Source organism: Morone saxatilis, unplaced genomic scaffold (assembly GCF_004916995.1).
Source record: "Morone saxatilis isolate NCDOM2014 unplaced genomic scaffold, NCSU_SB_2.0 Contig21, whole genome shotgun sequence".
NCBI classification, from domain to species: Eukaryota; Metazoa; Chordata; class Actinopteri; family Moronidae; genus Morone; species Morone saxatilis.
The window spans coordinates 12,056,964-12,079,665 of NW_023339774.1; the positions used below are offsets into that span (position 1 = coordinate 12,056,964).

Sequence of the window (22,702 nt, forward strand, 5' to 3'; positions counted from 1 at the left end):
GGAAAAGGAGGACTACTCTCTCATCGTCCTCTCTCTCTCTCTCGGTCGGTCTCGCGTCGTCGATCTCATCTCTCGTCTCTTCTCTCCTCTCTCTCTCGTGCCTCTCTCGTCGTTCTCTCTCTCTCTCCCCCCCCCCAAAACCGTACAATAAACTGCATCGAAAACAGCCAACCGGCCGCAGATGGTATGGTAACTGACAGCAAAGAAGCAGGCATAGCTTTTTATACTTTATAGAACAAGAATGCAATAGTAAGTAATAAAATAACTCATAATGTGATAATAGACCACTAATTAAAATTAAATAGTGTAGAAAGTGTAGCATTAACTTTTTGCCCATCCAACTATGATCAAGAGTAAGGGGCCGGTCACACGGAGACACATTGCTGGAAACGCATAATCATTGTTTTCCTGTGTCTGTCTTGCGCTGCGTGGTTTTCTATGTCTTTTTTTAGACACGCATAAAAGTTAAGATATTTCCAACTCGTCAATGGTCACACTACCTATTGGTGACATTTTTATAAAATATATAATACAGTATGATGTAATGTGATAAACAAAAACATTTTTGTGGATTTCAGCTGTGTACTTAATAGTTATATACATACATAGTTCAACAATTTTGAGAACTATGCTTATTTGCTTTCTAGCTGAGTGGGATTTTTCAAACATAACATCCATACTTTAGCCACTAGGTTAGCTAGTTCATTGGTTAAACCACCATACATACTGTAAATGTACATCTGCTGTCTGTGATGTCGCTGTCTGTAGTAGATTATAGTGGGTAACAGAGGATGACCCCAAAGACTAGCCAGTAATAGACTGCCAGGTCAGTTTGGTAGGAGCCAGATTTGGATATTTGAACTTTCCTGTATTTATCCAGGGTCCAAAATGTACTTTTTTGGCTCACCTGTCAATGGAAGGTAAACTGAATCTGAACAGGATCTTGGGGCTCCTAGGTTGTTTTTTTTTCAGTCGCCACCTCTCGCAAAAACACAGACAGCAGCAATGTTTCTCCACATCTCTAACGACAAAAACATACACAGACATTGTGTAAGAAAGCACCAAATAGTAGTAAGCTGCTCCTTTTTACAAAATTATGCTGGGAGTTCATCTTGGATCCTGTATTTGGATATCTGCCATTGTGATACTACTAACAAAATTTCAAGTTCTGCAAATAGTGGCTATAATTGAAGTTCCTTCTACAGGTTACACAGTTTTTAAATAAAGAAATCTAATCTAATTAAAAATCTAACTGTCATCCAACATTAAAGTGGTTTGATCATTTTCTGTACATAATCCAGTCATTGTGTGTTGACAGGTCGTGGAGGGAGAGTGGCGGCTCATGGTGGCACTCTGTCTTCATTCATTGTGAAGAACATCGCTTTAGATAAAACAGATGACAGTAACCCACGAGAGGCCATCCTACGTCACGCCAAGGAGGCTTCAGATAACCCCTATTGGGTTGCCCCGGCATACACAGTGTAAGAAAACCTCATATCTTGTGTAAAAATATGAATCATTTACACATCCTGTATCTTACTGTTCGTCCCTTCATCTTCTCTCGTTAGCAGACAGTGTAAGACGAGTACTGGGAGTGCTATGTATGCTATTGTGATGGTACTTGGGTTACTTCCTACTGGTGTGACACATAAATGTTTAAAGAGTTGTACAGTTTTACAGGTACTCACTTCACACTGCAGGAAGGAGCATAATGGACAGCTTTAGATCACTATCAGACTCAGACAGCTATGTAATCGTGACCCAAAGCTGTAAGCCAAGTCAAACAGTCTGTTTCACATACTATCTATAGTTAAAGATAATATACTAGGGATATATATATTACAAATCTAATGAAGTACACTATTTCATTCTGGTGTCAAGCAGCAGACTCTTTGTTCCTCTGGGAGTTACATTAAACATTGCGTTAATTCTGCTGAGGAGCAGTCCTGTAAAGCCAGGGTTAGGTTTGGTCTGATCTTTTGCATCATGTAACAATAACATCTACAGCCTGAACTTCTTTAAGCCTCAGCTGCCCTGTAAAGAAGAAAAAAAATGTCCCAGGCACTAAAATCCTAATATTACACTTCTTAAAGCCTTCATGTCTTCACAGCTCCGTCATCTGGTTATTATCTTTATTTTGCTGTTCATTACTTTGCTCTGAAGTTATCTTTAAATAAAAAACCCTGTTAAATCATTACCTCTTTAGGACCCAGCCAGACCCGGTGTTTGCAGAGGAATCAGATGAGGATGAGGAGGCTGACAAGGAACCAGAGTGGAAGAAACGCAAGATCTGAGGGGCTTCAACAGCAGCTCATTTTATATAGGATGGCTGACAGGGTGGGCTTGTGGGTTGGATATACAGCACCACAAGGTCTCAGGATCAATCCCAGAACACTGACTTACTGTCAGAAACTGTGCGAAGGGGCATCAATTAAATTGAACAGCCGCTGTCCTCCCTCCTGTAATGTTTTTTTAAGCGCATATGTATTTATGTGCATGCTTCTGTGTTGTAAATGTGAAGACATTTTCACTGCGCAAGCATAATATAATTTTATACAGGTTTATGTTCCTCTCATTGCAATTCATAGACCACAGGAAGAACTTGGCTTTTTATGTCTGTTTTGATTATATAGACCTTATTTTCATCATTTCTATTGTCCTCTCCACCCACATCGCCAGAATCTGCTAATGCCTCATAAATCGGCTCCAGATTTTGTGGTCTGGTTCTGTTCATCAGCTATGAAGAACAGTTTGCTAGTTTATAAGAAGAAAATGGTGTACAAAAGTAAGTAAGTACAAAAAATTGCAACCAGTTCTATTCCTATTCTTTTTTTTTTTAAGGGTTCAGTTGGATGTGATGATGTGACCATCTGCTAATTTAGATATTTTTCAACACACTGTATTTCACCTCAAATCCTAAATAAAGTAATTTGTATTCTCTTATCAAATAGCGATCTTATTCAAATGAAGTGACCAGCTGATCAAAGGAATTCTTAAGCCAAATATAAGTTTTTACAAGCTTCTTTTCTAATGTTAATAAAGAAAAAAATTATATGATAAAAATATAATTCTAATTCAAAATAATCTGGCTTCAAAGGTTTGGTTTGTTGCACTGTCTTTGCAAAAATAAACAGTAATCTGGAAATAACTGTACTGCATAGCCACCCTATAACAGTGTCTGTCTTTGAATGCCTTGAATGACCTGTACAGTGTCTAAAAATATTTCAGCTGACAGAAAAACCACAACATACAGTTTTAATGAAACCCATGTTTGTGTTCTTTATCCATCTCTGGAAATCTCTGCTATAGCAGCAAACTAATGTCTCTAATCTTGTACAGCTAGTGTGTAATGAGAAATTGAGTCACCTGGTTCATTCTGCTGTCTAAATTTAAACTGTTACTAGCACAGTGACACACAGGTTTTGCTAATAAATGTTCTGTTTTTTTATTCCCAGCTTCTTTATATCGTAAAGACATTTAGCTGGTGTTTCTACTCAGCGACTTACAATTTCTAGCCAACCAAAGTTACAAGCAGAAAATTGAATGTATCATTGTCCTGGCAAGCATCCTGTGGCCATAAAATTGAATAAGAGACAAAGAAATACCAACACAAGAAATATGGAAGGACTAAAACAATGAATGATGTTTTTAAGAGCAAATAAAGTGGAGAGCTGAGCGGAGATTGGCTTTGAGGGGGAGAGGCTGACGTCAAGCTCTTCTTGTGAAGAGTTCTTAGCCAGCAGCGGGAGGTGAGGGGTGACTGCTGTTTGAGTCGAGCGGGACGATCAATCCACCGCCATGTGATGAACCAGTTTGCACGTGAAAAGGAGAAGCTGTGCGTAGAGCTAAAACTATAGCCTTCAGATACAGGCATTTTAAGAAACAAATGGTAAAGTACTGGTACTGTAACTTACAGTACTAATAGTGTTATATATCTCATTATGCTAGTTTTCGTGTTGCTGAAAGCATTAAAACGTTTAAAAAACTGGTCACAATGAATGTGATTTGGGGGACCCGACCTTTAAGTTTGTTAACAAGCAACCATCATTTACTGTCAACCCCAGACATCATGAAGGATAAAAGCACATTAAACTCGATTAAATGGGTGGGACCCAGATTTGTGCACTTGAGACGTGAACTCAGTCAGACTTAAAGGATATGGCTGGTGATATTCTACAATGTTTTCAACAAATCCCATGAAAATACCAAAACCAATTAGTTAATTTGTCTTTCAACACTTTCTAACTTCCTTTTTCCATCTGTGGCTGTGATCAGCTGTTACATACACTGATCAGCCCTAACATTATAACCACTGACTGGGTGAGATATTAGGCAGTAAGTGAACATTTTGTCTTTAAGTTGATGTGTTAGAAGCAGGAAAAATTGGCAGCGTGAGGATCTGAGCGTCTTTGACAAGAGCCAAATTGTGATAGCTCAATGACTGGGTCAGAGCATCTCCAAAACTTGTGGGGTGTTCCCTGTCTGCAGAGGACAGTAACTATCAAAAGTGGTCGCAGGAAGGAAAAACAGTGTACCAGTGAAAGGGTCATGAGTGGCCAAGGCTTAGTGATGCACGTGGGGAGTGAAGGCTGGCCCGTGTGGTCCGATTTAACAGACAAGCTACTGTAGCTCAAACTGCTGAAAAACTTAATGCTGGTTCTGATAGGAAGGTGTCAGAACACACAGTGCATCACAATTTATTGGTATGGGGCTGCATGTTATGGCCGTTGGGTGTAACACATCTTGTCAGTAAACTGTTGCATATTTACACATACAGCTGTTATGGAGCAACATTATCATTCATTTGGATTCCTATTTCTGGCCACCTGGTAAATTTAAACCCAATATTCACTTTTAGCCCTGCTTTTAGTCACCAACCCCTGAGGAAACTATCCCTCTCTTAGGCTGCTAAATGCTCCACTATATTCACCAGCTCACTAACTCTGTCTGACTGCCTGTTGGTACTGGGCAGGTAGCGTGCAGTGTGTTTTTTAAGGGTGAAAACAGCTGCCTACGTCTGGAAATGATGCTGAGGAGAGTAGAGAAACTGAACCAAAACATCAAAGTCGTGGTCCGTGGAACCAAAACAATGAACTGAAAGATACCGAAACGCTCCGTAGAGCTGAGGAGAGCTGTAGATTTGGTTTGTCATTACTACAAGGGGCCCTTTTTACGTACACATGGTCATTTGATGCATTGTTCTGTGGTGAAAAACACATTTAACAAGCTTTGGAGAAAAAAAAGCTTAAAAGCTGTAATTTTGATGCTCAATAGAAGACTGAGACTGACTAGGTCTAGGACTAGGCCCCAAAAACAGACTTGAAAGCAGCTCTTGTAGTATTCAGTTATACTTAGTATACACACCTTGAACCGCTGCTTAATGACTGTCTGTGCTGCTGCCATTTTCTCATCAGCATTTACATATCTTCTTTGCACAGTGGAAACATTCTTGAGTGCCTTGATTTACAGCTCAGTGGCGCTTTACAGCAAGCTTTTGTTTACTGTACGACCCTGGGCTAGTGTTCAGGAATGCAGAACAGGAGGGGACGCCACACTGTAGAGAAGGCCATCTCTCAAACCATCCCCACAATTTAACCCAAATTTTCATCCTCAATTTTACATGATGCTTGTGTAAACATATCCCAGGCAAATTAGCACCATCTGGTACCGGTGCGTTGTTGTACATGGCAAAATACCAGGAGACGTGCTCATTTGATAGAAACAAGTTTAATTCTGTAAAAAGTTATAAAATGAATATTGTACAAAAATAAAGTTTGCCGAGAGCTTTGGTTCTGTAACACGAAACAAGTGAGACGACATGACAGGTTTTTTTCACAGAGGTGTTAACACAATAAGGAGTGAAAACAAATCCAATCCTTTCTTCAATTATTAACACTGAGGATTCCTTCGCATCTTTACCTTTTTCTGCTTGTTTACCTTTGCATCAAAACCAGAGAACTAATTGCCAAGGAACAGTTGAGCAAACAGTCATGAAGATGAGAGGCCTAGTGGTCACAGTTTACACACATTAATGTATGGTATCGAAGAGTAGCGAGGCGCTCTGAGGCTTCTGGGAAGTCTTCTTACTCCACATTCTCATCTGGAAAGGCTTACGCACGAATCAGTTGTTAAAGGGGAAGATGATCCAATTGATGAGGTATGCTGTGATAAAAGCTCAAGTTTTTTTTTTTCCCTCTGTGTAGTGTTTGGCCTAAATTCAGCTTGATGCAGTGGATTTGTTGTGTGTGTGCAGGGGGATTACACAGTAAAGCTGGCTTGCTCGCTGCTGGGTGGGCACAGATACCTTGGTCCCTAATCCGCGCTAACATCAAGACCTACCCTAGGGCTCTCTTTGTTCCACTTAAAACAAATCCCCTCGCAGGGTCTAGGTGGGCAAAGCAACATGCTTTTAAAGAGCCTCCTATTTTCCTGGATGTATATTTTTTGTATAGTTGGGGAATAAACAAGTTATTACATAAAGAAAGCCTGCTGTGCCTACCCATTGTCTTCCCTCTGTAATTCCAAAACACGTTCTTTTGTCCTAACGTCTAGTCTTGAGATATTTACATCGGTTGGCGATGACAGCCGCTACAGTAGCAAGATCTTCCTTAAACTGCCTTCACCAAAGTGCCTTTGCCAACGGGGATATTTGGTTAAGACTCATGTTAGAGGATCACTTTCAAATCCCCTTTCACGGAGTAAGACCTGTCTGTCAGAGTCAAGGCAGAAACAAGGGCAGTCCTCTGAACTTTAAAGCCTATTGGGACAGTAACTGCTGCAAAGCCTTTGCTCAGGCTTGGTACAAGGCCAGGGTAAGGTTTCGGGTAGCGCACGCTGATAGGCAGGCATTCTAGCAGCTTCTGTATTCTGTGACTCAAAGGATTGATCCTCAAAGGCGCCTACAGATCCTCAGAGAGACCACTACTCTCATGTTGAGTTGAGACCTCAATTAAACGATGTGATGGCTCCTGTTTGGAGTAAATATATTCTGCATCATTCATTTAAAAAAAAATTGCCTTGAAAACAAACAGCAGCAAAGAGTCATTTGCCTCTTTGTAAACATACAGTATAATGATGTGATAGATCGATTAGGAGTCTGCACCCAGGTGCTGTGAGGAGAGCACAGTCCCCCCTGTCTTAGCATAGTCACACTGGGGAAAATGAGGTGAAATATAAAAACAAATGAAATAAAAAAAAATAATAATAATAATCTACTCTGCCGTCTCTGAAAATGCTATATAAAAAAAAAACAGATCAATTTCAATCGAAAATCTTCTATTGGTCCCCTCGTCTGTGTCTCTACCTACCCTCCCTTAACTTTATAGCTAATGATGATCTTTTGGACTCATAAATTGAAAAACCCTGGAATCTAAGTGAAGCGAATAAGCATTATTAGGATGTGTGGGTGAGTGTTTAGCAGTTCTGGATCACCTTTTTAGACTTCGCTTGAGAAAATGCTCCACTTTGGCACCATCCAGGACAAACAAAGCTTTTTAAATAAATAAGAAAAAAACAACAATTTCTTTCATAAAATGGATTGAAATAAATAGCAATAAGTTAATTCCATCTTAATAAATATACCTTTCACACACACGTGTATATATATATATGTATGTGTATATATATATATATATATATATATATAAAATTGGATTTTATGTAGATGCGTTGCACCGAACAGTCTTTGAGGAACACCGGTGGGGTTGATTTGTCATCCCTTGGCTCTGAATGTAAATGTCAACATCCAGACTATGCAGTGGAGGTGATTTAGACTGCAGCTGAATATACTCCTCAAATCTCAGTGTTCTTCTGGAGTCTTAGGAGCCAGCTATGGAAAAACTGATAGTCCTAGGAAAATTAATTATTCACCTTTTTAGACAGCACAGTTAGCACTCCACAGTGTGACAATATTGTTTCTTCTGCATATTGATACACACCTCATACACTTCTGCATGTGTCTGATTGAACCGTCAACTACTGGTCATGGGTTCTGAAGGGCTGAGCATGGACCGTCAAAGTTAAATGTACATTCTGCAGCTGTTCCGTCATATTTCAGGTCACAGAGGTGGGCTTTATATACTCACCTGTGTCTCATTTGATGACTACTGACAAAAATTTTAGACAATACACTCCCTCTTCAACCTCGAATTGCCCATTTCCAATAGTGAGCCCTCCCTTTGCAGCACAGGCGTGTAAAGGTGATCCTTCACTGATGGTCATGTCTGTCATTTTGTCACATCTATGTGACTTTCTCAGACACAGCCACATTTCCTGGCAGAATGCTTCTTCAGCGTGTGATACACCACATTGTCGTCCAAGAAAGATAAGTCATCATCGAAAGCAATTGGTCGACAGCAGGTGACAGAGGGTGTGTCCTTGTCCAGCTTCTTGTTGTGTGTGAGGTTGTTGAGAATCTTGTCATAGTTGGTCTCTGCCTCCGCACAGGGACCGCTGCAGTACCGGAAGATCAGCTCCTCTTTAGTCTGGTAGCCCAGCCCCAAGTCCGTCACATTGAGGTGGACTTCCTTTAGTAAGCAACCACGAGTCTGCATCGATATCCTCTCCCTCCCCTTCTCGCCTCGGCCTCCTTTACCGCCTCGACTTCCCACTCGCGCCCGACCCCGCCTCCTTTCGTTATGTCCTCTCCCCTCGCCTCTTGTGCCTCCTGTGTTTGCTGCTCCCCTCTGTCTCTGCTCCCTCCGCCCCCTGAAGCTCCCTCTGGGCTCAGACGATCTCCGGAGTCGGCCAATGGTAGCCTCGATAAAATCCATTACATCATCAAACTGCTCTGGATATGGACCGGTGATGTCATCTGAAAGAAACATAAAGAACTTATAAAGCCGGTTTTAAAATAATAATTTCATCGCTGTCAAGGTAATAAAAAAATAGCTGAAATGTCACCTCAGTGAAACTACAACATTGTAATCAATAATTTACTGCTTTCAAATATTGAATGAAATGTAGGCATGTATAAAATCACATCATTTTTAGATACAAATATATTATACACAAATAATAAATGAATGGAAAAATGACACAAATACAAAGAATTTGACATATTTTGACGAGTTAGATGAGAAATGTAAAAAAATTGAGCTAGAGTCAATAGCCAGTTAGCTTAGCTTAGCACAAAGACTGGAAACTGGGGGAAACAACTAATCTGCCTCTGTTTAACTGTAACAAAATCTGCATTCTACCACCTCTAAAGATCACTGTTAACAAGCGTCTAGCTGTAGCCTCATATTTAAATGACAGATATGAGAGTGGTATTGATCTTCTCATCTAACTCAGCTTAATTCTAAACTAGAAAGTGAATAAGCATATTTCCCAAAATTCCTTTAAATGCTCAAATGCAATTACGTATGTAAGATGAAGAATTGAATAAATGCACCACTACCAAATCAGTTCAACAAACCATCCAGGCTGTGTCCAAAAATATGTGCTGACACAAATGCAAACCATGTCCATAAATACTGCGATATGTGTAGATCAGAAACAGTGCATGCTGATTTATAGATTATTCGCAGGCGGAGGAATGCAGAAAATAGTCTAGAGTTGTTCATATGGACTCTTTCCAAGATGGCTGTTGGGGGATGAGTTGGAGGCTGAAGGTCAGAGGGTGTTGTCAGTTCTATTTTGTGAATTGTTGTTGTCAGAACAATTCAAAGAGCACCTATAATGATGGGATGTGGGCAGATTTGATTCTGTATGAATAACATGGCCGGCATGCTGCCTACATTAAGTTTCAATCTCCTGAGAACCTGAGTCGTTAAAGGTTGTTAAACTATATAGCCTAAGTTGACCTGCCGCTCTCACACACCAATTACCTGTATCGATACAGTGGGCACAGACCAATTACACCACCAAGAGAGATGTTGTTTTTCAGTCAAATTAAATCTTTCATGTAATTTCAGAATGCCAAGACTTCAAAGGCCAAATAAAAGGAAATCATATGCTCTGAGTCATTTAGATGAAGCAGATTGTAGTCTGCTCGGAACTCGAAACATGCACCACAGCTCTCCACCATCTGCTGCGAGGAGTGATGAGGACTCACTGAAGGTCTTGGACCCTCCTGTGTTACATGCTGATTCTATTATGCAGTAACGTCTCTCCTACTCCAACGCCTGCAGGTCTGGCAACAATGAACTATGTATGAAGATCATGAACACATATTGTTCCTAGATGAATCAATTGATCCAGCTCTAATTACATTACCTGTGTGTGTGTGTGTGAGTGTGAGTGATGTGTGTCGTGATGTTGTATGTGTGTCAAGAAGTCACAGTGGTGGAGTGCGATGTCTGGCAGGCGGTGTTGTGGTTGACACTGCCTCTCTATTGCAGTGTCACCTATCTCTTCTCTCTTACCTGTTCCTCTGGCAGTGCACAGGCCACCTGATACACCTGGTACTCCACAGCTGATTGGGCCGCGGCTCATATATCAGGTGAGCCCAAGCCAATCTGTTTAGACACACCTGCCCTTTGATTTAGACACCTCCTATTGTGTGTCAGCTGACAGGCAGGGTGGCTACGGTGTACACCTGCTGACAGACTGGACCGGTGGCAGCAATTTGAGTGATTCATGGTGCAAACTGCGCCATCAGTACTAGAGAGTCATGTTTTGTATAGAAAAATCCCCAACACAGCAATGTGATCTGATAGTCATTAAATGTAACATACAACATTGGTTGAACACTACAATATCAGTCTTTTCATACAGTTGTTGCCTGCAGATTTTAGTCTTAAAAGGAAAAACTAAATAAAATAAAAAACCCGTCCCCTCTTGGAACTACAGTGTTGTTTACACTATTAGTGCATAGTTAATGGGCTTGGGTTACAAAGCAGATCAATGATGTCACCATGGTCCAAACAGAATATGAGGTGGCAGGACAAACATTTGTCCAAATGTTCCATTCCTTATCTAGTCTAGTTCTTGGCCACGTCTACTTATGTGTAAAGATGATACAGTGTCACATTGATCCAAACAAAATAAATTCCTGCCCACGGTCGCTGTTAAAATGAACATAAACACAGAACTCTCACTAGATGCTTCAGACTTTCCGGTGTTGTCCAGCCTCTACCCTGAAAATTCCTGCGACCTGGTTCACGCTGCCTTCTCTAAAACACACCATGATTTCTGACTTCTGGCAGATGAAGGTCATGGGTCTAATAAGTCACGGAGAGGCAGAGGTGAACATAAACAAAGGCCGAAGGGGAAATGTGGAGAGTGACCTCTGGGATCGATGCTGTTCATGCTCTTATCCATGCTGCTGGCTTGTTTTGACATCAGTATGATGTAACCCACAGCAGCAATAAAACACAAATTAAGATCTTCCATCTGATAACCTGCCTGTCTGAGAGCCTTATCAATGTAGGACTCTCCACTTTTGGCTCAACCCACTGGCTATCACTTTACACGCTGTTTCTCAAGTGTAATTAGTCTAGGAAGGCTAAATTACTTGGCCTGCAAACCAACTGTGTAACATTCACATCTGAATTGCCCTGTACAAAATGCAACCAACAGCATTGGCTATAAGTGCTGCCTGCTATTCCTCTCAAAGGTCAACACATGGCAGTGCGTGACAATGAGATGAAAAGATGTTAGGTCTCACTTTTTCCTTTATGATTAAATGGTTAGTTAGATTGTATTTAATGGAGGTTTGCACAAACAGCACAGAACTATAACGTAACCTCCCATGTGAACCAATTATCCACCATTCAAGAGGCCATCCACAGTGACTGCACATCACAGAAGATTTTGTCAAAACATGCCCTGTGCCTTACATTGATCTTCCATAGAGATCTCCTGCAGGTTGTGGTCTTCGCGCTGGAACGTTGGCTCTTCGTCCTCCTCGGACAGGGACGCAGAATCACTGTAGCTGCTGGGGAAATAAGTCCTCTTGGCTGGCTGAGTGTTTTGGTAGAGAGGCCGTGTAGCGACAGAGCTCAGGAGCAACAAACACGTGGCCAAAACATCCCATAACTTCATCTTAGACTCAGTTCCGATGAAGAAAGCTGCAAAAATAAGACGACATTTTATTTGAAATATGGGGACAAAACAGAACTGATTAGAAACTTACATAATAATAATAATAATAATAATAATAATGACCTATACACACTCACGGTCCAATCAGAATGTAGGCCAACTCTTGTTTATAATGAAGTCAGCAAAGTGTTGGAAACAGTGTGACTCATTCTGTATTAATACCTGTCATGATGTCAAGAGACTTTGATCTTCACTTTGTGTTTGCTGTAATTATGAATATTAGAGCAAAACTACCAGAAAATTCTAAATAAATGAACCACAATGAAAGATAGGCTTTAATGTACTTAATAATGTCAGGATATTCATAGAATAATGAACTAAAATACAGAGAGAATGACAGAATAATGCGTAAATTTGTGCGTAAAAGTACTGTGTTGTTTTATTTACATATGTCTGTGATTAACCAGACCAGAGCATTAACCTGCTGCTTAATTATTCTCCTTCAGACCTATCAGGACTATAAAATGATATATTTTAATGTTGTTGTGATATCAGGCGAGCTCTTGCTACTTGCAATGCGGCTCGGAGGGTGCGCCTTGCACAAAAATGCACTGGTTAAAGCACGCACCAATGCGTGTTGGCAACGATAGCCTAAATAATGGTGTGAGTTGGCCAGATGGCGATCCCCAAAGCTTTCGTGACTCTGTCTAATGGCATGTTGGTGAACCTAAACAGCCATGCATGAATAAATACTGCGCTTACACATGCTATGCAAAAGTCCTAACAACTATTTTTTTTTTTAAATGCACAAGTTTCATTTTTTGTTTTGATTTTTTTATTTCACCGAAAAAAATTACGAAAGCGGTGCTTGTTTTGCCATTTGCGCACAAATAATCGGATTATGTAAAAACATTTGATTTACACTCTCAAATGATAAGAAATTAAAACGCATCACTTACCTTAAATATGGCCCATGCAGACCTGAAACTCGTTTGGCTGTTGGTGTTAAAATCCAAACAAAAAACGCGACTCATTTAGTGTCCCAAAGCTAAATCAGCTGCATGAATCGTTTGGAAACAGCCAACGATCCGAAAAAATGTCCTTAAATCGAGTTCAAATTGGGTTTTGTGTCCTGGTAGGAAAATAAAAAAATCTGATATACCGCACCAGGTGTGTTTTTCATACTCCGACCCAGCGCACCAACTAAACCATGCGTCTTTCCACACTTTAGAGTCCAAAGGTAGGTGTTGAAGAGAGCGGACCGAGTGCCACTGCGCCTCACGGGGTACAGTTGCAGTCGCTGATTAATTAGATGCTACGTTTCCACGTTGGAAATCCGAGAGAGTTCCACCATCTCCGACTGAAAGGAGTCCAATGAAGACATCAGCGTCTCCCGCGCATAAGCGAGGCGCAAAAGGTGCACAATATCAGTTTCCCAGAGTGCGAGAAGCTCTCGTCTGCCTCTTGGTAAAAAAAAAACAGTGAAGGCGCCGTTATATCCACAACTGCGTTAAATGTTCATACTCGCCAACATCTGACACTATCTGGACATGGTAAACAACACACATGGGGGTATTTATTCTCCATTTTTTCTCCAGGTCGGATAGTGTCTATGTAGCTCGAAGAGTTTCCACACGCGTTGTCCTCATACTGGACTGAAAGCAGGACAGATGTCTGCGCATAACACCGCACCGGGCGCAGAGGGGCAGTTTGGAGAGATTTATAGTTAAGTGCGCTCTGACGTTTGGGGCAGTTGGTGTCCGCCCCCTCTTTTATATACCCCTGCAAGAGCAAACAGTGAGTAACACTGTGGTCCACATATCTCTCCAAACCACCCCTGGAGCCTGGTTCGGAGGAGCGCAGTTTTCAGATGTCTTGGGGATTATGTCACACATCCTGATGTCCTCGGATTAGATTTCAGTATGCGGAATGCGATTTGGAGATGTTCTGTTGCGATGCATGTTTCTAACCTGATCTCCGCTGCTCTGTGCAACGGTGTCAAGTTCCGTCTGATGGCTACACACATCTCAAATTTAAGAGTCCCACTTCTCTTGCTATTTACTAGAACGTATTTGTAAATACGTGAGGCGAGCGTTTAGGGCCCCAGTGGGCACTTTGTTAGCATATATGTAGTCATATGTAGTCACATGTAATGTAATCCACTCCAAATTTATTACACACAAATGTAACTCATACACACCTTGGAGCATCTGGTCATTCAATAAGCGGTTTTTTTCTTGTCAAGGTGAGCCCGGGGCAACACTGCGACAAACCACAAAGGGGGACTCTGAACCAGCTAAGATGTGGCACCTGAGAAAGCCTTTCCATCACCCTTCATGATTTACAAGCTACACCAGTGCCTTTCATCTTCTGCACAAACTTGAATTCCACAAGTTACCCAGCGCTTTAGGAATTAAAAGTCATTTTGTGTTCATGTGCCAGAGGAGTCCGTGTTTTTCCAAGAAGCTTTCTGGTTTTAATTTAACATGTAAAATGCTGCTAAAGATGGCTGTTCAATAAAAGGACAGAAATCCCAGCGCTGACACTTTAAATCCTTGCTGACTTATCTGTTATTCAGTGGTATTAAGGCTCATATTTGTTTGCTCATGGGCTGGAACTTCTTGTCAATACATGCTTTTCTTTCAAGCATTTATGTGCGCCCGGCCCATTCTTAGTAGTATGTATCTGCGTGGTGCTGAGCCAAGTACTCATTGTATGGATTCCTTTCTGTCATGTTCTCACATGGTTTCATTGTATTAACTTACAGCTTTGTACTGTTTTATTTGTCATGATACAACCCTCTGAATTCATATCATTTGTTTGTCTACAAGTTCCAGACATAAGTTGACATGTTTAAGTTTTCCACATTGACTGAAGTATCCTTTTACTCCTCATAATAAGATATGACCTGTCATAACTGAAAGTGAGCCCAGTTCCTGTGATTTAGGTGTTGCAGCGATCCTTCACATCAGCGCTCATAAGTCTCTCTGCCCTCTTGATCACTGAGGCATCACATTAGTTAAGGGTAAGTAACAACAAAGTGGACAAAGTCCAACTCAGTTACACTATAATCACTCAACATATTTCTCCAATTGAAAAAAAAAAAGTTGTTTTAATGTGGTTCAATGGAAATCCTCTGAAAATGGCAATGTTCCCCTGTCAGTGCATACTGGGGTAGCCTGCAGGCTCACTTTTACTCTGAACAGGAATAAACAGGTAAAGAGATTGAATGAAAAGAAATGACACTTATATAAACAAGTTCAAATGCATGAATGTACTGTGAACTGGCATGCAGTACATTTTAATGAAAGACTGAGTCATTTGAAAGCAGAGCGTGTGTTGTCAGAACTCTGCGGTTCTTCAAGGTTATTTTAGGGAAGTCAGAGGTAAGGAATCTAAATCTGTTGCTACTATTTCTGCTGTCAAATTGACTTACATTCACATTAACATACTAGTTAGAAATATGTTTATTTATTATCAGATTTATTACATGTTCTGTCTTTTCTTATTTATGTGTTTTATAAATCATGCCCTTCTAGAAAGGCTCCTATATAAATATGGAAAGATGTAATATTTCTGTACAAGATAATGACAATATGACACCCATTGTTACATTTAGATATATGGAAACTGCAATAAATGGTACTATATGGGAAGCCTGATTAGATATGCACACACACATACATACAGTACATTTGAAATACATTATACTGCATACCTTATGATTGTATTTTTCAATCTACGTTAATATTATTTTAGATCTTATGGATGGAAAAGCCCTTAATTTCACTTGTATTTGTAGAGGAGTATGGCAAAATTAGTATTATTAGAGCTAGAATTTTTATAATTTGTCAATTAATTGGCAGAAAGGCCTAATCTGGTTCTTATTTTTCTGTGATTTTATATTTTTGATTTAATTTAACACTATCCGATCAAACTATTATTGGGAACGTAACTGGCACAACAACCGATAGTGAAAATAATTGTTAGATTCAGCCCTAATTATTAAACCAGTTACATTTAAACGACATTTCTGTGACAGTAGATTTAGCTTAAATATTGTAGAGAAATTATTGCATTGGAAACACTCCTAAAAAATTCCAAAAAAACAAGTGATGGATCAGCTGAATCAATGCATTGATCCTGTGACTCTCCTCATTCCTCATTATAATGATTAATGACCAGACAACTGCAGCGGATTTCACACAGGAGATATTTTTTTTACATGTCACTGTATATGACATCTCAGGCTAGGACACAGCCTCGCTCAGAGATACGACAGAGGGCTGTATTGTTTATTGATATCTGCAGCAGTGTCACCAAAGGATTCCTCTGTGACCCTCCTCTGTCTCATACAGGCAGAGTTGTGAAGATAATGGTCACCAAAAATAGACCCATCTTACAGAGTTCCTTTATGTGGGAGCGCTGCACAGTCTGGAGGGTGTCATAAGCCCCCTGAGCTGAATACTTGAGTGACTATAATAAATATTAATTTGTTTGGAGGAGAAACATGAGTAAGCTGAACGAATCACCACCACATGGGGTGTGAGGAAGAGACTCGTCACTCACACAGAAGAGCCCTCTTTCATTATTTGTGCCACCTCAATTTTTGATGTTAAGCCTCCATAGAGCACAGACAGGCCCTCAGATGGAAATAACAATGACTCCCTACAGAGATTATATGAGCATATAATAATGCTCAGACAACAATCCAGATCGTTGCAGCTGGTTCAGTTTAATGTAGGATTGTAAAAAATAATATGAAACAAATGTCCCGTTTTTCTTGTTCTTCAAGTATCTTCTTGTGCGTCTAGTATCTCTTCATAATGTCTTGTTTGGTTCAAATCATTGCGTTTCAGGTCAAAACGATATGACAAACAACTGGCAACCTGTTCGTGGTTATGTTTATGTGTTTTCTGCCACTCGATTCTATGAGTTGCATGTAATATGCAATAAAAGTGGGGCATCTGTACGCTTGTTCAACATGTTTCCTCAAACTCCACAATGTCGCCTTTGATGAATAAAAGATTTCAACACACTATGCACAACTCCCTCAGGAAGACTAGGCAATAAATATCTTGATGAAAAAAAAAGACAAACAACAACTGACATATTCATTTAAAGCATTGTTGCGGTTTGGATGATTAACATTTTGAATTCCTAAGAGATTCTAAGGGGCAAGATGAATACAACTTCATCAGTATTCTGTCAATGCACCAATGGCACCCACACAAAAGTGTTATAGAAAATGTAAAAAACTGAATAATAGTAATCTTTTAAATCTCCTTTTTGCCTTTTTTCCATTTTTGTTTATAAAAACAACTAATTATTATTTTAAAAAGAAAACAAAATGATTAATGGACAATAGCAGGGGACCATGCTGAGGTTTCTCCTCTAAACTTGACGAGTGGGTCAACATGCACAGTGCAGGTTGGTGGTGCTGGTGTGGCACGTTGTCACCAAGTGAGCATCATCATTTTATTTTTTTAGCTTTTATTGCCTTTATTTGATAGGACAGCCAAAGACAGACAGGAAAGGGGGGCAGAGAGAGAGAGGGGATGACACGCAGCAAAGGGCCGCAGCTCCTGAACAGTTTGCAGATTTCAATCTGTGCTAACATTACACAGAATTAATCCATTCATTCACAGTTAGCCTCAGTCACATAGTGTCAGAAAGCAATGCAATCTCTGTACATTAATCCCACTAACACACTAAATCCACTTTCCTACAAACTAAAAATTAAATATTTTTTAGTTTAAATACACAGTCGATATCATTATTGTTAAATATAAATCGAATCATGCTGTACAGTATAGTCTCTATATTGCCATGTACACATGCATACAATTTCTTTGTATTCCAAGGAGAACCTTCGATAATATTCAAGGGTAGAGAAACTTGAATATCTTAAACCACTTCTTAATTTAATGCAGGGCTTTCTTTTCTTTGTGCACAGTGATGCAAAACTCATATCAGTGTTTTTGGCTTTAATGCTGACCAGGACAGAGGCCTCTCATTCTGCATTTAGTTGTGTGCATAAGTGCTGGTTGATTGCCAGAGTGAGCTGAGCTGTCACCGGGCACAGAGCCCCCGGATCACCCTTGGCACACAGACGGGGAGACAGAGAGCAGGTAGTCAGGGCAGATACTGAAGGATTCACATAGCTTTCAGCTGATCCATTAGGACATGCTACAATTCAGATATGGGGTGCTGCCAGATGCCCAGCCATTGTGGCATCCAGTGCAGTATTTCCATCTGTTTCACTCATTGCTCAAACATTTTATGAGTATTTGTTGGCATCATTTGCACATAGATTGTATGCGTGTGAAAATATGCACTAGTATGAAAGTGTGTGTGCGTGTGAGCGAGTGTGTGTAAATGAGATCACTTGGTACTATCAAAGTGCAGGCAGGACTATGACACTGTTATAAATAGAAGGGAGGAAGTAAGGAAGGTTAAATCTCTCAGACACAGATACTAAATGTGTAGGGGGGAGCCATTTAAAAACCCACATGTCCTTTTAGACCCATTTCACTATTTATATTTACAATATGTACATTCTGTGGTGTTCTGTTGCTGTACAGCGTAAATAGTGGACTGCAGTGGTCAGAGTAAACTGTATGGTCTGATATAAAAAAAACAAACAAAAAACAACTCTCAGGGTCAAGGCTACATGAAGGTTTAGTGACAACAGCCTTCTATAGCTCCATGCTGTGTGAACAGCTTATTATTGGTCAAGGGTGAATTATCACCTCATGAGGAAATGGGAATCCAGTAAGCTCTCTCCCATGGACCAGTGACTTCATTGGGCGATGATGGAAATGATGAATTCAAGGTCCTTTGTTATGGTTGTGTAAAACTTACTGCTGTGTAAGCATTTCCAACACTTTCCACTATTCACAAATGCTGATGAAGGATTTAGGGAATATATTTCCCTGAGTGCACAGGGCTGGACAGGTGGGATTCATAGATGGACTCTCTGAGCTGCACGTGGGACATCTTGGCTACTGCCCAAACCCTGAAAAATCCAGTACAGTCTCTATTCAGCTGTCTGCGTGACAAAAGATGGATTAAAAAAAAGGAATTTCATAGGAAATGCATGTGTGCAGTACATATTGTATGGTGGGCCATATGGCCAAAACATGCACACACTCGTGTGTTGCTCAACTCTAGCCCTCCATCCTCCTTCACTGCCTGCCCTCGGCAGACTGTAATCCAGAGTGCCGATATCTACCTGCCATGACTTTGACCTCTGACTTTCGGCAGCTGTCAGTGGCGCCCCTCATCCAAGAGGGGACATGTGGGATACTGGCACTCCTCCCCAAGGTGGCACAGTGTCGGACTCTATGCTGGCTTTACGGTTTTTAGCATTCAAAGAGCATCCGCCAGGGCCTCCTCCTACTGTGTTACTAAACAAACAGGGCTGGCTAAGTGCTGATCACAACCACTAGGCGAAGATGAAAAGCTCCCTTGGGGAAGGGACACGATTACGTTGCTTGTTGTCCATTTGTTTTATGTATCTGGATCAGTTTACAGATTTGAACAGAGCTATTTTGATTATAACCTCTAGCCTTCAAGCCCGCTCACTGGGTATCTCTGCTAAAAGTGTGGTGCACGAAGCTGGGCCTTGACTTTCACAAAGCTTCCCTGTCCCCAACGTAACAAGGTCACACTAATTGGAGAAGGAAGTGTTGAGGATGTCTTTGAGAAGGAGCGGCAGTGGTTAGAGAGTGATAGCAGAGAGGGTCAGATCCTGTTTCTGCTCTGGTTCCCTGTTCTAATCCAGCCTGGTATGTGTTGAGATCAGAGCAGGTCCCTTTCACTCACAACCATCCGGTGTCTGTGCAGTGGGACTCGCTAAGTCCGTATTTCCTCTGCTGCTGAAAATTTGTTGTAGAAAGTGCTAGACGCCTATTTTGCCGCAGACTCGCCCCGGCAACCGAGTTCACTGAGAGGAACTTGAAATGAAATGACCCAACAGAAACAGTCCCACAGTCCATTTCAGGTTCCTAACCCCTAAGAAACATGGCACTAGACAGCTGTGTGTTCCCCTTGATGTATTTATGTCAGCCGCTTACATAAATACACTGTGACACACATACACATTCACACTCATACACGTGGGCCTGTGTGTAAATGTGCACGCTCACACAGCACAGTGACACACAGCGACACACACACACACACAGGGGAGGCATAGACACACAAATATCATGCTCCCTGTCAGTAATACCCAGAGGATATTATGTCTCTCTCAGCAGACTGGACAGTTGATCGGAGTAGCATGACCACATGGCCACTTTGATGTAAATCACGTAGTGCAGTCACCTTGAAAATTGCTTAATTTGTAAATATGAGCGAGGAATCTTGATCTCAGATTAATGAGTTGATAACTGACTCTCACCTGATGGAATTATGCACAGGAGAGAGGAGCGTTTTTTTTTGTGTGTTTCTGCAGATTGGTACAAGCAGCATTTATAAGATTATATCACTCTAACAGGTCTAAATTTGGCTCATTAAAGAAAATGCGCTAGATAAGATCAATTCATCTCTGTGTTCAGTGGGTACGGAGATTGCTCTTGGATCTTTTAACCACTTCAAAGCTGTGGATTTAACAATTTAAAGTGTTTTTCACGAAATGCCAGTGTCTCTTCAAGGTGCTTGGAAAAGGGAAATACTCTAACATATGACAAATGCATATATATATATCATATTGTACATTATATTGTACATATATTATTGTATGTATTTATACAATTACACAATACACACCAAGCACTAACCTTGATTTATCACTTCTGCACAAGTGAGTTGGGGAGTCTTTGGAATACTTCTAAAACGCATTGCAATCTGGATTATAGATAGCCAGGTGCTCCTTCAATGTGAACTCTTTCCAATAAATGGATTGACAATTTCACTCCAGGTTATTCTAATCCCGCATCATACAATAAGGCTTACTAACACACACAAAGTCACACACACACTCCAGTACTGCAAGCTGACTACACACGAATACACACCTCCACGTGTAGAACATGGCTCTCATACTGCTAGGGTTAGAAGTTCAGATTTTAACTGAGGCCACCCATGTTAAAGTGCATAAACTCCTGTTCGTGCCAGGCAGTCTAAATCCATTAAGGACAGATGTGGACGAAGGGGAGGTGAACTTTTCCAGCCCTGAAAAATATGACTCATGATTATGCTAAACAGGATGTGGCGTTTTCCCTGCGTTTCATATTTCACTGATATTAAGTTACATGACCACTACAACACTTTACATACTGGAATATAAGGAGTATTAACACATATTGTTATTCAGCCACACCACTAGACAAACACTGCTCAGTTGTTCTTGTATTGAAAGGTGAGTCAAATGTGGTGGCAACCTTGAACTTTGTTTCATGAATAGCACCTGACAAGTGGCTTACAATAACACACAGAATGGATCTTATAAAGAGACAATTAGATATAACACCATGCTAATCTAATCAGTTCACTTGGGAGTAGAGGTTATGGGAAAGTTGACTTGCAATGTTAATTTATTTCCAAGGTCAAATAAATTAGTGATAGTTGTGTAGTTGGATCCTTGGATCCCAGATTAAATCGGCTGCCATGTGATATCAGATATGAACTAATTAAACAGGTTATTGTGACCTTGGTGGATATTGTATCTTATTAAAAACAAAGCATGAGAACATGCTATTTACCTCCAAGTTAAACCCTTTTAATACATAGGTAGAGAAATATTTCACTCATTTTAGAACTTCAAATACATTTTTAGACACAGTGGTGGACCTGCGTAGGTGTCAGATCTTAGAGGGATTATTGACAACACTTTAAAGTGTGAACTGCTGATAAAGAGCAGACAATTAGGCAAAAATGGATGTTGGGGTAATCATTCATGGTATCATCATTATCAGAATGTGTAGGCCGAGTTTAATTGGTAATGACTAAGGTGTTCAGCTCCAAGGACAGGAGTGATTTGTACACAACAAGGCAGTGACTCATTCAGGGCGGAGGGAACATTTCAAAACTCTTTTCATTAGTTGTTTTGAGTCTACATGATAGCTGAAGTATCCAGACACATACGCTTAGGTTCATAGGTCAAGGTTCAGGTGTCAGACGTTGAATTGCTCTGGGCATACTTTTGTCTAGCCTTTTAGAGGAAAAGAGTCTGTGATCTTTGAAAAGAAATATGTCAAGTTCATAAAAAACACATTTAAATATAAACTGACTAATTTTAATAAAGTGTGAAAAGTCTGTTAAAATGCTACTTTTACTTATTTTGGCCTAATCCTTGCAATTTTATTCATGAAATTTAATCTAAGGGCGCTGATGACAGATCAGTCCTCTTGGAGGTTGGCGAGACATATGACAACATATGAACTTTATCATCACTGTAACAGGATAATCTGCCCTCATATCACACATTGCTCCCATTCCAAGACACTTTATCAGTTTAAGCCAGAGTCTGAAAACACTACAGCTGTCTTTTTGACCTGTGACAGGCGAGCTCACTGCAGGTTAGGATGCTGAGTCGGTTCATGTTACTAACAATTGGCATGTGCGAGTTTGTATCGTGGAATCACCAGCAAAACCATTGACACACCAAAACAGCTGAGAACACTATGGGTGAACGATAGCCTCACAAATGGATGTGACAGATAGATAGATAGATATACAGTATAGCTGTATAGATAGATAGATAGATATACAG

General features: G+C 40.5%; 2 protein-coding genes across 2 annotated transcripts in view; one reads left to right on the forward strand and one right to left on the reverse strand.

Annotated features, from left to right (window-relative positions):
• Positions 1–3,153, forward strand: part of LOC118332495 (WD repeat-containing protein 70) — a gene marked incomplete in the record, with an annotated part of 38,882 nt that extends 35,729 nt beyond the window's left edge. Inside the window, 2 exon segments of the mRNA XM_035667805.1 lie at positions 1,319–1,481; positions 2,207–3,153. Of these exon segments, the coding sequence (XP_035523698.1) occupies positions 1,319–1,481; positions 2,207–2,294 (251 nt within the window).
• A 2,558-nt stretch (positions 3,154–5,711) lies between these two features.
• Positions 5,712–13,725, reverse strand: gdnfa (glial cell derived neurotrophic factor a). Its single transcript, XM_035667806.1, has 3 exons — positions 12,945–13,725; positions 11,781–12,011; positions 5,712–8,812 (listed from the first exon to the last, which is right to left on the reverse strand). The coding sequence occupies exons 2-3, from the start codon at positions 11,983–11,985 to the stop codon at positions 8,253–8,255; spliced, it is 765 nt and encodes a 254-aa protein (XP_035523699.1). The 5' UTR covers positions 11,986–12,011; positions 12,945–13,725; the 3' UTR covers positions 5,712–8,252.
• Positions 13,726–22,702: the final 8,977 nt, after the last annotated feature.

Coding starts and splice junctions, on each gene's coding strand:
- gdnfa (XM_035667806.1), bottom strand. CDS start 11,985: ATGAAGTTATGGGATGTTTTGGCCACGTGTTTGTTGCTCCTGAGCTCT. Junction 8,813..11,780: donor GATCTCTATGGAAGATCAAT/GTAAGGCACAGG, acceptor TGTTTCTTTCAG/ATGACATCACCGGTCCATAT.